At 36.0% G+C, this 15,843-nt stretch overlaps 1 protein-coding gene across 1 annotated transcript in view; it reads right to left on the minus strand.

The window, feature by feature from the left end:
- Window positions 1–15,843, minus strand: part of LOC126967694 (uncharacterized) — a 29,398-nt gene that overhangs the window by 3,844 nt on the left and 9,711 nt on the right. The window contains exons 5-10 of the mRNA XM_050812282.1: window positions 15,386–15,491; window positions 13,371–13,933; window positions 4,519–4,664; window positions 3,889–4,184; window positions 2,058–2,242; window positions 1,294–1,487 (exon numbers count right to left, since the gene is read on the minus strand). Of these exons, the coding sequence (XP_050668239.1) occupies window positions 1,294–1,487; window positions 2,058–2,242; window positions 3,889–4,184; window positions 4,519–4,664; window positions 13,371–13,933; window positions 15,386–15,491 (1,490 nt within the window). The remainder of the gene's footprint in view (window positions 1–1,293; window positions 1,488–2,057; window positions 2,243–3,888; window positions 4,185–4,518; window positions 4,665–13,370; window positions 13,934–15,385; window positions 15,492–15,843) is intronic.

Below are 15,843 nucleotides of genomic sequence, written 5' to 3' on the forward strand. Positions count from 1 at the left end.
CCGAAATTTTTCAGTGCCGCCCTCGTAATAGTATCACTAGGTGTTTTATTACCTAATTATCAACAGTTGCGTACAAGATTTTATCAACACCCATAATATGAATACTCTATATAAGATTCAGAAACAGTAAGCTTACTACTAAAATTAAAAAGGCCATTCCTAAACATAATATCATCCAAAGGAGTGTTATTATGAAAACGGTTGGTATAATGTTGTACTGAATTTCATTACAACACTCGTTTGGATGATGTAATGGTTATTAGGACATTAGGTGTTTTAATGTTTGTAATACGCTAACACGTTTTAGAATCTTGAATAGAGGATTTAAAGCATGGGTGTAGATAAAAACCTTAAAGTCCTGAATATATAGTTAAGTATGACTAAATAACAATGCAGTAACGATACTTCTACTAAATAGCTGTGTCGGGTGACTCCTGACCTTAAAAACTAATATTATATTAGGTTTTAAATTAAAATGTGCGCGTAGTTTATGTGCCACATGGAATAATTTAGTTTCTTGAAATTTATGCATTTTTTTTACATATGACAACTCGTTATAATATTCAAAACTGTTTCTTACCAATTTTTGCCCATGGATCCCCCACGTTGGGCAACTTTTAAATGTAATCTTCTTAAATGTAAGCTTCTACTAGAAAATTAACACTGCACATTTGTATTGCTTAACGTACTTCATTTGTTTTTTGGTCTGCTGTTGCTTTACATATCAAGAACTATCCGATTGGGACTTAAAACATTCCATTAAATGTACGCAAGACATTGTCGTGCCATCAAAAACATAACTTAAAAAAACCAAGAGTCGCAACTCCGTTCTTCTACCGTAAAAAGTTGTGAGATCCATGTAATACAAAGGCAGTCAATTTATTCAGTCCCAACTTAAGGGTCCTTCTGTGTTAAGTTATTAAGTAATTAGCTAACCAAGCAACATCTTATAGAGACCATATAAATTTTTGAAAATCCTTTATGATTAAAAAATTAATAATAGATTAGCTTGGCCCACGTATGGCACAATGTTTTTTTTTTATTAAAATAGATTACTATTTTATTACAGTATTAACTGTCTATTTTATTAAATTAAAGCCAAGGCGAAGTCAATCCATTAGAATACGTAATTCTTTGGTTCAAATTGAATGAAATTTCAAAAACACCTGCTTGGTCAAAAGATAAAAATTCAGGCTTATAGTTTTATTCACAATGAAGTTACAAGAGTCGAAAATGGCCTGAACTGCTTCGAAAAAAATATACCCTCAGGTACGAAACCCTAATAATACTCACCGGCGCAATGACTCGTGTTCGGTCAGTGCGGGCACGAGTGGAAGCAGGCGCACTCGCTCGCACAGCGCGACGCTCTCGTCCTGCAGCGTAGTGAGCGGCCAATTGTACAGCACCGCAGCCCCCGCACCCCGTGACGCTCGGACCACGCGCGTTCGCTGCTCCAGCGAGCTGTTCCGCTCATACTCCGACCACACCTGATATCGAGGACGTGCATACCATATAGTCAATTAGGCATTAAGTGTTGAAGTTCATTTAGTTCAATTTGAGTCCGTTATTTTATGTGCAAACTAATACCCAGTAAGATTTTCTTTACGCTATATTCCTACATTAAGCAGTCTCCAGACTACATATTCGAAGCAAGCAGCGTTTCATACAACTTATGAAACAAGAAAGAGTATATTATGTGAAAGCTATAGGACTAAGTGCACCATTTGTACGTGTATCGATCAACATGACCTTCGCAATTTAATAGCGCTAAGTAAGCTAGCCTACTCATCGAACTAATTTTGTTGCGACCCCTGATACCCCGCACTGTTATAATATGTTTTAAATTTTAGTTCAGAGTGAGAGTAGTTTTGAGCTCACAAGTGACTGTGACTTATGCAGCTCGTTATATTAGTATTTATTTGTTATTATATATTATGCCCACACACCAAGATCAAAGATAGAACCTTGTCACGTTGTCACAAACAGTACTTCTGATTGATAATTATATATTAAAAGTGTATATGATTCGGCAGGAATAATAAGTTATAGTTTCTCACCGCATCGAGGAGTCGCACGATCCGGACGTCAGAGTGACCCGGGTCGATGTCGCCCACCACGTGGACAATGTCTGGCAGCAGGTGGCAGCACAGCGCGGGCTGCCGCCGCACGAGCGCGGCGCTGACGTCACACAGTCGCGCGGCGCACGCATCCAAGTGTGCGCGACAGAACTCCACACCCGCCTCTACAAAAAAAATACATACAAACAAATGACCACTCCGAAAGAAATTCAAGTAGTAATTTACACGTTCATACACTCTTTTCTTTCTTAAATTTATTTCGTTACATGTGGAACCGGTCTGAGTATGAGAGTTTTTTTGTGTCATTAATTCTGATCTAGGCCGAAAAATATTATACCAACATTATGAAACATTAACATTACTTGATGTTACTTGATGGATACTTTAAATCCAGCATCTTCTGAGAAAAATCTAATCAGGTCGGTAAGTCTTAAACTGGTAGATTTGCAATTGTACATAGCGCATTGATTGAGGAGTCAATATACAATTACTACATTTAATTTTTTTCACTAATTAAATCTGGAGGTAAAACTGCCCCACTTTAAATGAAGATTGTTAAAATGATGCAGTCTCTATTGTTTATATTATTCGACAAAGCTAGCTTATTCAAAACTAAAGCGCCGATATAAATTTTATAAACAGAACCAAAAAACTTTAAGAGAAATGAGTCATACCGCCGTACTCATAGACGTTTAAGGAATACTTAAAAAGCTACTTAGTATAGCATTAAAAATGTTCACTCCTAGAGTCTCCTAAGGATTCCTTATAGAGTAGCCTAAGGAAAACTTAACTAATATTAGTTATTTTAAAAGTAGGTTCAATCTCGCAGAGTTAATAATAAATTTACTTTGATGTATTTCTTTACATATACCAGGCCACTCAGAAAGTCTTGCGAAAAAAAAACTTTTATTTATGAAGCCCTGGTTAACTGTGACTATTTATTAATATGTGATTATTTACGAGTAAAAATAGTAAATATTTTACAAGCTTATATTTTTCCTACCTACGATGTTTTTTAAACTGGAATATATACAGAAAAAGTATGTTAGGAAACATTTGCTCTTTTTTTTTAAAACAATTTTTGCGTAGTTTTTTTATCAGTCAAGCGCGAGTTGTCCAGAAAAATGAAAAAGATTTTAATGTGGATCGACTCAGTTTCATGTAAGATTCATTTCACTGTTTAGGAAGAAGAAATCTGATCATCGGAAATTAATCGAATTGAATGAATTCAAATTAAATTAAGCATTTCAAATTGGCTTCTTCAATGTCAAATAACCAAACTAAACAAATGGCCAGATATAAGAAATAAGAAATATTTATTTCATGCCATACTTACATGAAAATACAATCTAAATACTTAATATATAATTTCTTATCATAACTTAACTAAATATGCTGTGTGGCAAAATAAAAGGCCGATGCTCAGCTTGTGCTATAAACCAATACTGGCTGCTAGTTAGTGCTGGCCGATAGATGCTGAAAATCAGCGTGCAGCGATGATTTTCAGCATCTATCTGGTTAACTGTCCGAGTGCCAGTAAATAATAAAATTTAAAAAAGAAAAAAAACACATTAATACACGTAAGTGTATTATGAATTGTGATGTGTAGATATGTAAATGTCTGCCATCTTTCATATAAAATAATTTTGTAAACATATCATATACATAAAATACTATAAATGTAATTAATGTGATAGAAAAGAAAATATATATTTATATTAAAGTAGTGTACAGTGTATCTGCGACTAAGGTTGGTTCTTGTACTCGGTATGTATAAGTTTATTATAGGATTGTTATATCAAAACTTTACGTGTAACTAAGTCGACAAACTCGTCGTCCTGGAGTGCGCTGCACGCCACGTAGAGCGCATCATGCACACTCGGTGCGGGCTCGTGTCCGCTCGAGTGCGCGTGCACACATGACCACGCCCACCGGTGCGCTACCTCGGCCCGCACCACATCGTCACACTCCACCCCGCTCTGTTTAGCTTCGTCCCACGCTGCCCTGAGCGACCGAAGGGCTCGCAACATGAGGACTTGCTCGCTCGACACCTCGCCGCGCTCGAGACTCTCCGTGATGGCATCAAACGGTACAGCAGCACTCCATCTATAAATCATATCATATAACATTCAAATAATGATATTACAAAATATAAGCAATTCTTTAAAAACTTGATATCCAAAATCAGCTAAAGTTATGAAAAATATAAAAACTGTAATTAGTTTACACGATAATACTATTATAAAGTTAACACAAAGATAAAAATGTCTGTGAACGATTACGTTTTAAGGCTCATGTGTCACGCGGGGTCACAGTATATTTTTAAGTTGATTCATTTTGTTGTTTGTTTGGTGGGTGTGTGTGTTGAAAGATGTTTTTTCTTTCATTCTTTCTATTTACTGTGGTCGTCATCAAACAGTGTTTTCAAGACCAACGTCACCTGCGGAGCGCGTTCGCCAGCTCAGCGGTGACGTCACGCCAGCCCGCCCCTGCGACACGCACACACACCGCTAGCCGCGTCTCCAAGCTCGCCAGCTGCGCACAACTCAGTCCCTCTATGGTCCTGCATAGCAGACGTATAGTCTCCTGCAACACGGTACGGTACAAATACAGAAATATTTAAAACAAATCTTAGGAACACGTAGACTTTAAAAATGATCATCCCTAGCAGAGAGACGATTTCTGTTTGTTGTTATTAATAATCAATTTCAATAGCAAATTATGCCGCAAATAATCGTATTTACTATTCGAATAGCCAATTCCGTTTTATGTATTGGGGTTTGGTACACATTGGGGTAACCGCTATCATCAAGCAACATTCCACGGCATCAAATGATCAGGCGACAAAAGGAAGCGCGAAGACCGCGGGAGAAAGCTGCTTCAAGCAGAATCAATTTTTTTCTTCATATATTAATCGTCAGCGCAACGCCCGCATAGAATCTATTTTTTTTTTCACATATAATATATCATAATCGCGATCGCTCTCGCCTACTCATTTTATTGTGCTCGCAATATATATAATTTATAACTCATTTAATTTATCTTGCTTATTTAACTAATTTAAGTGATTTTTTTGTAAATATAAATCATCATCTTAAGTATTTTTTTTATTTATTTATTTATTATATACAGACACTTTATCACATAATATTACATTATATTTGGTCATCATTAATCATGTTACAAAGTATTAACATTACATGAATGCAAAGCTGGCTAAATCTACCTGCAAATGTTGTATTTATTATTGGTGTTGGAATCTTGTACGAACGGCTATCTTGTAGGTTTTTATAATTAGGCAAATTCAAAACCTCCTTATGCATGCTTGTCATAACACGCAAGATAAATATACCTCGGACAGAAAGAAGTTCTAAGTCTTTATATAGTTTATGTGTTGGGTATCTAATAGGTTTTTTAAAAATCACTTTAAGGACAGTTCTCTGTGCTCTTTCTAAGAGTATCATGTGTGAAGTAGCCGCCCCTCCCCATACGGTGATACAATAAGATAATACAGATTGACCGATTGCAAAATAAATGGTTTTTAGCAGATTTAAGATGCCGAAGCGCGTAAGTTCTTAAAAATATAGATCAGCTTGCGGACTCTTTTCGCTGTTGTATTAAGATGTTGCTTAAAGTTTAAGTTTTCGTCCATGACGACTCCTAAGTATTTTATATGAGTAGTTCTACTTATACTATTGCAAGAGCAAAGGCCAGATAGAGCAACAGAACATGTGTGGACTTTAATGTCAAAAATGTGGGAAGGGGATGAAGTTTTCGTTTTATGGAAACAGATGTACTGTGTTTTAGTGAGATTTAAGGTGAGAAGATTATTTTGTAGCCAAGTTGCAATATTCCTCATTCCTTGTTCCGCTGTGTGTAGTGCAGTATCCCAGTTTTTCCCGTAAAATAAAAGAGCTGTATCATCGGCATAACAGATGACTTCAGAGCTGGATACTTTAGTTTTGGTGTCATGTATATACAAAAGGAATAACGTGGGGCCTAATATACTTCCTTGGGGGACGCCAAAATCTATTGTACTTGGATTTCTTTTCTTATGATCAACTATAACACACTGAGTTCGGCACATTAAATAGCTTTTGAACCAGTTCAGGCAATTACCTTGAATACCTAGGAGCTCAAGTTTTCGTAAAAGTATAGGAATACAGACTGTACCAAAAGCCTTCGCGAGGTCTAAAAATACACCGATACATGCTTGCTGCTTATCTAGTTTGGAAGAAATAATTTTTGTGACTAACTCTACAGCGTTTTCCGTTGATTTTTTATTATTTTTTAATTAATTATTAATTATCTGTCAGATATTATTTTATGTGCGTCAAGAAAACTTGTCAATCGCTTGTGTACTAGTTTTTCCAAAATTTTTGAGAATGATCCTAATAAAGAAATCGGTCTATAGTTCGCAGGATTCAATTTGTTACCCGACTTATGAATAGGAAAAATTGCAGCCATTTTCCAGGCAGTAGGAAAAATGCCTTGAGATAAACTTAGATTACATATGCTCGTCAGGGGGGGGGGAGTAATATATTTTTTGCTAATATTCAAAAGGCGGTTTGATATTCCATCCAGTCCAGGAGCACTGTCAAGATTAGAGTTACTTATCAAGGATTCAATTTCTCCTTCATCAGTGGGTCCTAAGAAAAATGATTGCGCTGGAGTATTTTCGAGTATTATCTTACTAGCGAGTGAATCTTCTGTTTCATTGCATGCTGTGAGTATCTTGTTTGCAAAAGTTTTACCTATGCCTGCAAAATATTCATTGGAATAATCCAGAGATTCCGTTACAATATCTTTAATATTGGTGAGTTCTAGTGGTACTTGATTTATTTTCTTGGTGTGGGAAATTATTCTTATACTCTTCCAGAGCTTTTTAGGGTCGTGTTTGTTTTTTCCCAATTCAAATGACTCATGTTTGTGTTTTAGTTTTCGCAAAAGATCATAGTAAAAATTTCTGTAACGTGTGTAAATGAGTCTGACCGTGTTATTGTTGGGATTATTACGTAAGTGAAATGTAAGCGATCTTTGTGCCTAGCACACCTAATTAGACCAGGCGTCATCCAAGGCTTGAAAGTAATTCTGGATCGACTTATTCGTTTCTCTTCTAAATGTTTGCTTATAATGTTTGTTAGAATAGTATCAAAAACAGATACTGCTTTGTTTATATCATTGCTATTATATACTTCTGTCCAGTCAGCCTGTCTTAATTCTTCTACAATGCGCTCTAGATTATAATTCTTGGTGAGTCTGCAAGTTTTATGTTGTTTGGTATCTTTAGTTACTATTCCGGCAATTACAATATCATGATCTGTAATATCTGATTTGTAAATAACTGACTCCGAGTGGTACTTAGAAGTTACGTGAATGTGATCTAGGCACGAATTAATTCGTGTAGGTTTATTTACGATAGGCTGAAGGTTTAGCTCTGCTAACAAACAAAGATATTTCGCGCAAGTAGCCATTTGACTATCGTCATTAGTGCAAATATTAATATTAATATCCCCAGCAACAATTACACAACGAGCATCTTTAATATCTTGGATTACCGTAGCTAGAGAAGCTTTATAAATGACGGCGATCGATATAGCGCTAGTACGACAAGTTGATTTTTTAAAGTAATTTTAAGCAATTTGCATCTGCAAAAACGGGCTCATCAACTTGCGGTGACCAACGTTCATTTACATAAGCAACTACGCCTCCTGCTCTATTTATGTATTTATTAGTTCTAAAAAAAATTTATCCCTCTATTTGGGGGATTGGTAGAGTCCTCATGTATCCAGCATTCGGTCAATACTATAACGTCAAAAAGCATACTAAATCTAGACAGGGTCACCAAAAAGCTATCGAAATTACGTTGGATACTTCTGATATTAAAGGTCAGAATTTTAATATCAAATTTAGTGTTAACAAGAGTTCTACAACAGTCAGGACTATGTGCAATATGGCAAAAATCATCGGACGTATCGAGTTCTCTAAGAATTTCCGAATTAGCCATTGTCATGGTTATCAATCATAAGATTTGGAAAAATATCCATACTGAACGTTTGCCAAGATAGTCCAGACGTAGTATAATATATAATATGTAATTTACTTAAATTAAGTAGTTCGGTTAAGTATTTATGAGAGATATACCAGGTGAAGTGAATATTTAAATGTGATTAAACAGGTGGTGTTTGGAAGGTAGCGTGAGTGTTTTGTGTTGTGTTATATGTTGTGTGTGTGTTTCGTGTATAGTTTGTATTGAAAAAGCAATTAACAAAATAAATAGCCAAAAATAAACTATGCAAATCAAAAGTACATAAAGAGATCACGAAGAACTTATTCAATGATGTCAGGGAAATACACTGCTTACTGTGTAGTTTGTTGTTGTTGGTCTGGAAGCAAATTCTGAGAACCGAGAATGCGATCAATATCTTCGAATTTTTTAATATTAATGACTTCGGAGCCTTTGCCATTACCTTCAGTCTTCTTAACTAAAATAGAGCCTTCTTTTGTCCAACAATATTTAAATCCAGTATCCTTAAAGCGTTTTCTGCATTCACAAAATAAGATTCGGTTGGCTTTTGTCAATCGCTCATTCATTGTTTAGTTGTGATATTAATAATAACTGTTCATTCCTTGAATTTGACTTTATGCTTGTAATAGTTTAGCTTCAAGTAAATACATTCGCTTATATAACAATGTATACTATGACAATTTACGTTACTCGAGAAAAAGTAAATGTAAGCTATCCTAGCTTAGTGCAGTTATTAATGTAGTGAGTTTGTAAATTATAGTAAAGATTTAGATATCTATTAAATACTGAACTAAATTTACCTTTGTATTCGTGTTGTGGTTGTTTAATTAATTATGCTTCACCAATTATATTTATTTATTTAATAAGGTTTACCGACAGATAGTACACATAAGCTTATTTACAATACATATACACAACTTAAAATCTATAGTGAACATCCAATTATGGGTAAACACAGCAAATTAGTTATCTAGTTGTAAACAGAGGTAGAGAAGAACATGTTATGGATATTATCCATATATTATAATATACACATTATATAATATTTCCTTCGCTATTGCTTAAGGATATTGCAAGAAAAAGGAATATCTATAAATATATTCTATTAAAATTTACAGACACAACAAATATTTAAATATTAGTGTTCCATCTCGTATTCCAAACACGCTCTTCTAAACTTGTTTAAAGATATATTATGTAGATCAACATCTATGTCGTTGAACCATGCGTTATGTTGACGGCATATCCGAGGTAAAGGACTGTGGAACCCTACATTTGTTCGGTAAGTATCTATTGCAAAAGGCTGAAAGTTATTCACTCTAGCATTAGCACGAGGAACCTTGAAGTTAATTTTTTCCAGTAATTGAGGACATTCAATCAAATTATTAACTATTTTAAAAAGAAAAACCTGATCTGAATTCCAACGTCTACGCGAGAGAGTTGTCAATTCAAAAAAGAAACAGCGCTCATTGTATGATTGTAATTGATGTAGCTTGTTTTGATGGACACACATAAAAAACATGAACCTTTTTTGAATCTTCTCAAGTCTTTGCATATCACACTTGTAGTGAGGACTCCATACAGTTGAACAATATTCTAAATGGCTACGTACCAGAGACACATATAGTGTTTTTAAAGCAAGAGTATTTTTGAATTTCTTAGCATTTCTCCAAATGAAGCCAAGCATTCTAAACGATTTATTTACTATTAGTTCAAGATGAGCTTTAAAATTTAGGTGTCTATCTAATATCACGCCCAGATCTCTAATAAGCCATACTTCTTCGAGGTCAACTCCGTTTATACTATATTTAGTATCTAATGGTGACTTTTTCCTCGTAAATTTTATATGCTTACATTTATCGATGTTTAATGGTAACTTATTTGCAGATGACCAATGAGAAATTCTTGTTAAGTCCTCTTGCAAAAGGTGGGAATCATTTGCGTCCTTAATTACTCTCGAAATTTTTAAATCATCGGCGAAAAAATAAAACTTGGAATTTTTGATTATCTTACCTAAATCGTTTATAAAAATTAAAAAAAGTATAGGACCTAGGTGTGAGCCTTGAGGAACTCCTGATGTTACTTGAAAAGCATCCGACTGGTGCCCACACGCTACCACTGTTTGGGATCTGACAGACAAGTAACAGGAAAACCAAGACAAAAGTTTGCCATACAGGCCACATTTTACGAGTTTTGATATAATTAATCCGTGGTCGACTCTATCAAAAGCTTTACTTATATCTGTATATACTGTGTCAACTTGTAGCCCCATGTCTATTGCCTCAGATACATCTGTTATATGACAAACAAGATTGGTAACGGTAGACATTTTAGATCTAAACCCGTGCTGATGATTAATCAAAATTGGTTTTACGTGAGCTGTTAGAACGGAACAAACAACAGATTCAAATAACTTTCCAAACAATGAGAGAATAGAAATTGGTCTATATGAACATATATCACTACTATTACTAGTATTTTTTAGAATTGGTACAACATTGGCTGATTTCCAAGCTGCAGGGAATACCCCAAGATTAAGTGATGCGTTGAATATAATACTAAGAGGATAAGATAGATTATTTGAACAGTTAATAATAAAAATTCCAGGTATCAGATCAGGGCCTGCGCCCTGGTTTTTGTTTAATTTCTTAATTGCAACTGAAATATGTTTTTCTGTTACTACTATATGATTTAACGTATCATTAGTTTCTCCCTTGAAGGTAGCCAGATCCGACACAGACACCTGAGTGCTATCCGAATACACAGAAGAGAAATGAGTAGCGAATGCGTTACAAATACCCTGTGGTGTAGAGAATTTTGCCGTATGTAAATGCATTTCCTGGGGTAAATTTGTTTTATTTTTTCGTTTTGATGCGATAAAAGACCAAAATGACTTTAAATTGTTATTAAGAACTGATTCTTCTATTGCTCGAAGATATTTATTGTAACATGCATTAATCTGAATGTGACATCTGGCTCTGGCGATATGAAACTCGTATTCATCCAGCGGATTCTTATATTTTTTAAATCTTAAACGATATTTCTCTTTTTCTTTAAGTAACAGTACAAGTTGCCTCGTATACCAAATTGGATAATTCTGATTGTGTGATTTGCTTTTTGGTGTATGTTTATTAATAATCTCTCTAACAATTAAGTAAAACTTATTTATCATAGCATTTATATCAAGCTCTTTTTGAAAAATAGCGTTCCAATCAATTTTACTCAGATCGTGCTTGATGTCATCATACTTTGCTAGATAAAAGTTGGTTCTGCTAACTGTAGATTTTTTAAGAAATTTTATCGGCAAATATATAGACGATATGAGTAAAGGAGGGTGGTGAGAATCGATTTTCGTGAGGGAAGGAATTTGTTCTGATATATGAAACGGTGCATTACTTAGAACTAGATCGAGGACCGTACAAATTTTATTTTTTATTAAATTAAACTGAAGTAGGTTGTTCAGTGCTTGAAAATCAAAAAGCAGTTGACTCAATCGACGATTGCATTCAAATGGAAGAGCACTTATTTCGCAATCAGGATTCTGGTACCATATTAAATGTTCAAGATTAAAATCTCCTACCAAAATAGTGTCCTCCTTATCGCTAATTAAAGCCATTGCATTACTAATGTTATTTAGTTCATTTTCCAACATATCGCATGATACCGGTGGTGGAAGATATACAGCACAAATATTAAGTTTCTTATTCCTAGTCTGACTAGAATGCGGTATCACTTTTACCCATAAATCCTCATTACAATTTCCTTCAAACGATGACAATCTATATGAGCCAATCTGATTTGAGACGGCTATTAAGACCCCTCCGCTATCAACTTTCGAACTGTTTGCAGAATATCGGTCTCTTCGATATATTCTATAATTATCATTCAGTATTTCAGAGTCATAGACACTATCGTTGAGCCATGTCTCTGTCAAAACTATAATATCGTAATCACAGTTTAAACTTAATAAGTGAAGGTCTGACAATTTACCGCGAATGCTTCTACAGTTCTGATAATAAGTCTTTAAGTTTGGCATTATAAATATATAAAAATTTTAAATCTAATGTTTATAAAGAGAATAATATATTAGAAGAAGCTCAATCCTTAAGTGTAGACAATGTTTCACTGTTTTTGACCCAAATAGCCGGGGTAGCGTCGTCCTTTCTTAGCAATACCCGACCATTTCAAACCCATAGATATTTGTACAGATGGTCCTTTTTAAACTTACGTGCTTGAGCTATTTGCTGCTTGTTCCCTCCAATTCCTAGGTCTGCCGTATTAAGTTTATTTTCGGGATTCGACTTGTTATAATTCAAGCAGGCAGCCAGCAAAGTGTCACGCATACGCGGAGAGGGAAGTTTGACAATCAAGTTGTTAGGTCGGTCAGATTGAGGGTTGGACTTGGAAACTCTAGTACACACAAGTATATCCTTTTCAGCTATGGGGCATTTAACCACTTTTGCAAGTTGTATAACCGTTGATATAAGGTGTTCTCTTGGGTATTCCGGCAGGCACTGAATCTCCACGTTTGAATCGCGAGATTGCTGCTCTATCACAGCCACTCTATAGTTTAATGTTTGGATGGCCTCGTGTAGTTTGGCGTTCTCTGTTTTCAAATAAACTGATTCCGATCGCAACTGGCTTACCTCACGTAGCAGTTCGTCGGACTTAGAAGACATAAATTCTACAGATGTAATGACTTCTGGAAGTCGTTTAAAGTCATTCTTCCAAGTCTCAATATTTGATTCCATGCTTCTCTGCGTGGCCAACATAGTGTCGAGCTTGGCTGATATTTTTTTTTCATATAATTATCATTAGATATGATAATTATATAATTATCATTAGATATGACATATTAGTAAATAGCAACTAGCAATTAGGCAAGTATGTTATATATGTATTTTAAAGTCAGTAGGTTGGTTTACAAATATTTTGGGACTGTTTAATTTCGTTATTCCCATTACTTACACTTTGATAAGTAGCATTCGTTTTTTACTCAATTTTCCATTCAGAACTAAAACGAATCGTCTTCTCCGAATGCGATATTCACATACCAGTGTGAGACTCCTTAGCACAGGACGCCGGCTAGCTAGGTACCACAGCGGGACTTTCTTTTTCGTCAAGCAGTATTGTGCAAGACTATAAGTGTTTTAACCTGCAAGGCGCCCTAGCTAGATACATTACTAGTCTATTGAAAGTTAACATCTTATGGCGGTGTCGCACAGAATTTTATGTTCTTTTATACAATAATCTTGAGCTGATACCTTTTGTCGAATTTCCATGAGCAGATCGGCAAATGTCTCCACAAAGTGAAACAATGCGTCGAGGTCGTCGTGTGTAGCGTGACGCAAGTCCAACGGGGTGAGTAACGTGTCACACAGTGCTCCGTCCCGCAGGTGCAGCAATGCGTGAACCTCTGGCACGCCGCACACCAGTCCCAGCTGCTGCAGCAGCGCGCGAGCACCCGCCGCTGCCGCCTCGCCCTCCACTGTGAGGACCTCGTCCACTACATCTGCGACACTCTGTCCTCGCAGCAGTGCGGCGGCCAGCGTGACGCAGGCGCGGTGCTTCTCCGGCGAAGTGTGCTTGAGTGCGGCCCGCAGCGCGTCCCCCGCCATGCGGCGCCGCTGCCCCGCGTCGTACAATGTTAACTTGTCGCCGAGTGCGGCCACCGCGCCGCTCAGCACAACCGGCGCCGACCTGTCAGCTCGCAGCAGCGCCCCCACCAGCCCGGGCAGATGTCTCTCGCTCAGACCGTTGTCTTCGCGCACCACCTCTACCAGCATCTCCAACAACAGCTCTTGCCCGCCACCCGTGTACCGTGTAGCTGATAATCAATCAAAAAGGCATTCTTTGTAAATAACATTGAAAAATTAAACATTAAAATTCATTTTATACACACACACCCATACTCACGCCTTGTACCCGTCGGGGTAGGCAGAGACGATAGAATGTCATTTGCTTCTATCCTTACAAACCTCTCGCGCTTTCTCTACATTCATTACTCTTTCCATACATACTCGCCGGTTGCGGGTGCTTCGGACCTCTCCTTTTCTCAAAACGTCCCCAATTTGATCGACGAATGTTCTACGAGGTCTCCCGCGACCGACTTTCCCACACACACTTGCCTTATATATTTGATGCATCATTCTTTCTTCACTCATCCGGTCCACGTGTCCAAAGCATTCCTTTTTCAGTCCTTGTCACAACATGCATTGTATATGCAAGATTTTATCTTGGATTAATTAAGATAGATATATGAAAAATATTGTACTCCCTTTAGTTAATTTTCAGAAATGTAATATCTAAATCTACATGTTGCGTCCATACATGAAATTTCTCCTTTGTTTAACTCATGGTCAAAAATTTTTTTTTAATTATATACCAAAGAACTTAATTATGACGAGGCACATACATTCTTCAACAAATTATACACATTATTAACAAGACTGTAATATTATGTTTGTCTTAAACGTCGTGAACGTCATCAGACACGTTACAGTACAATAACGTAGGTATGTTTTTGCTTTGAATTGAAACATAATCGCAGCTGTTTTCTCTCATGTGTTTTGTCATTTTATCTACACCCATGCTTTTAATCCTCTATTAAAGATTTTGAAACAGTTAGCTTATTGCCAACATTAAAACACCCAATGTTCTAATAACCATTACATCACCCAAAAGAGTGTTGTAATGTTGTACTGAATTTCATAACAACACTCCTCTGTTTTTTTATCCCTTCATGCGCAAATAGTTTCAACATACAGCCACATTCTTACTGCTCGATGCGTGGTATCTGTATGAATTTCAAAAAAAGAACATTTTCGTTTACGCGCGCCGTAAAAAAAGTAGGTAATTCGAATCCCAGCCATTTTTCTTCGATATTTTTATTGTTTTGTTTACAAAAAAAAACAATTCATTTTAAACGCTGCAAAAGGACATTATATACAAGTGAATTTTAATTATTTCACTATACAAAATGTAAACTACTACTAAAATAAATAATTGTTTCATTAATACTTATTTTATTTGTATATGAATGATATTATGTTACTACTAGGACTGGTGTTTCTGGGTGTAGATAAAGTCTTGTATGCGACTGTTGATAATTAGGTATTAAAACACTCATCTGATACTATTATCCGATATACCGATTATAAATCCACATTCGTGTTTTAATACCCCTTATTCCACAACAGTTGCATAAATAACTATTAAACTCAACAAGCAACGACATTACGAGTCGATTCCATCTTCATTATAATTGGACATAACTTACCGGAGCTACTCAGCACGTCACAGTATGCGGGTGCGGCACGCAACGCAGACATGACCAAGTGCCGCACGCCACGGCGTACGTCGCTCCGACCCTCGCTCAACATGTACTGCAACAGAGCGGGCATTTTTACAGAACATTCAATAAGTAACGGTTTTTTAAAGAAATAGCTACTTTAGCTGCCCGCTAATAAGATTCATTTCAAATCGTAATCAATTCGCAGCGGCAGTGAATATCATTTACGGTCTTGGTTGTAGAGAGCATTAAGCTATAGCGACAATAAGTCCCTTGATTTTTAAACCATATTTAAAATTCATAAGGCTATAGCGACGTAACGCCCAGTTCGGGTTAGCAATTTTTTAATAATTAATTTCTATCTAAAAATAAATTATTTTTTATTATTTTCCATGTTTGAGAAGACTTCTCCAATCGACTAAATAAAGAAAAGAAACTATATTATA

The sequence above is a fragment of the Leptidea sinapis genome, chromosome 13 (assembly GCF_905404315.1).
Source record: "Leptidea sinapis chromosome 13, ilLepSina1.1, whole genome shotgun sequence".
NCBI classification, from domain to species: domain Eukaryota; kingdom Metazoa; phylum Arthropoda; class Insecta; order Lepidoptera; family Pieridae; genus Leptidea; species Leptidea sinapis.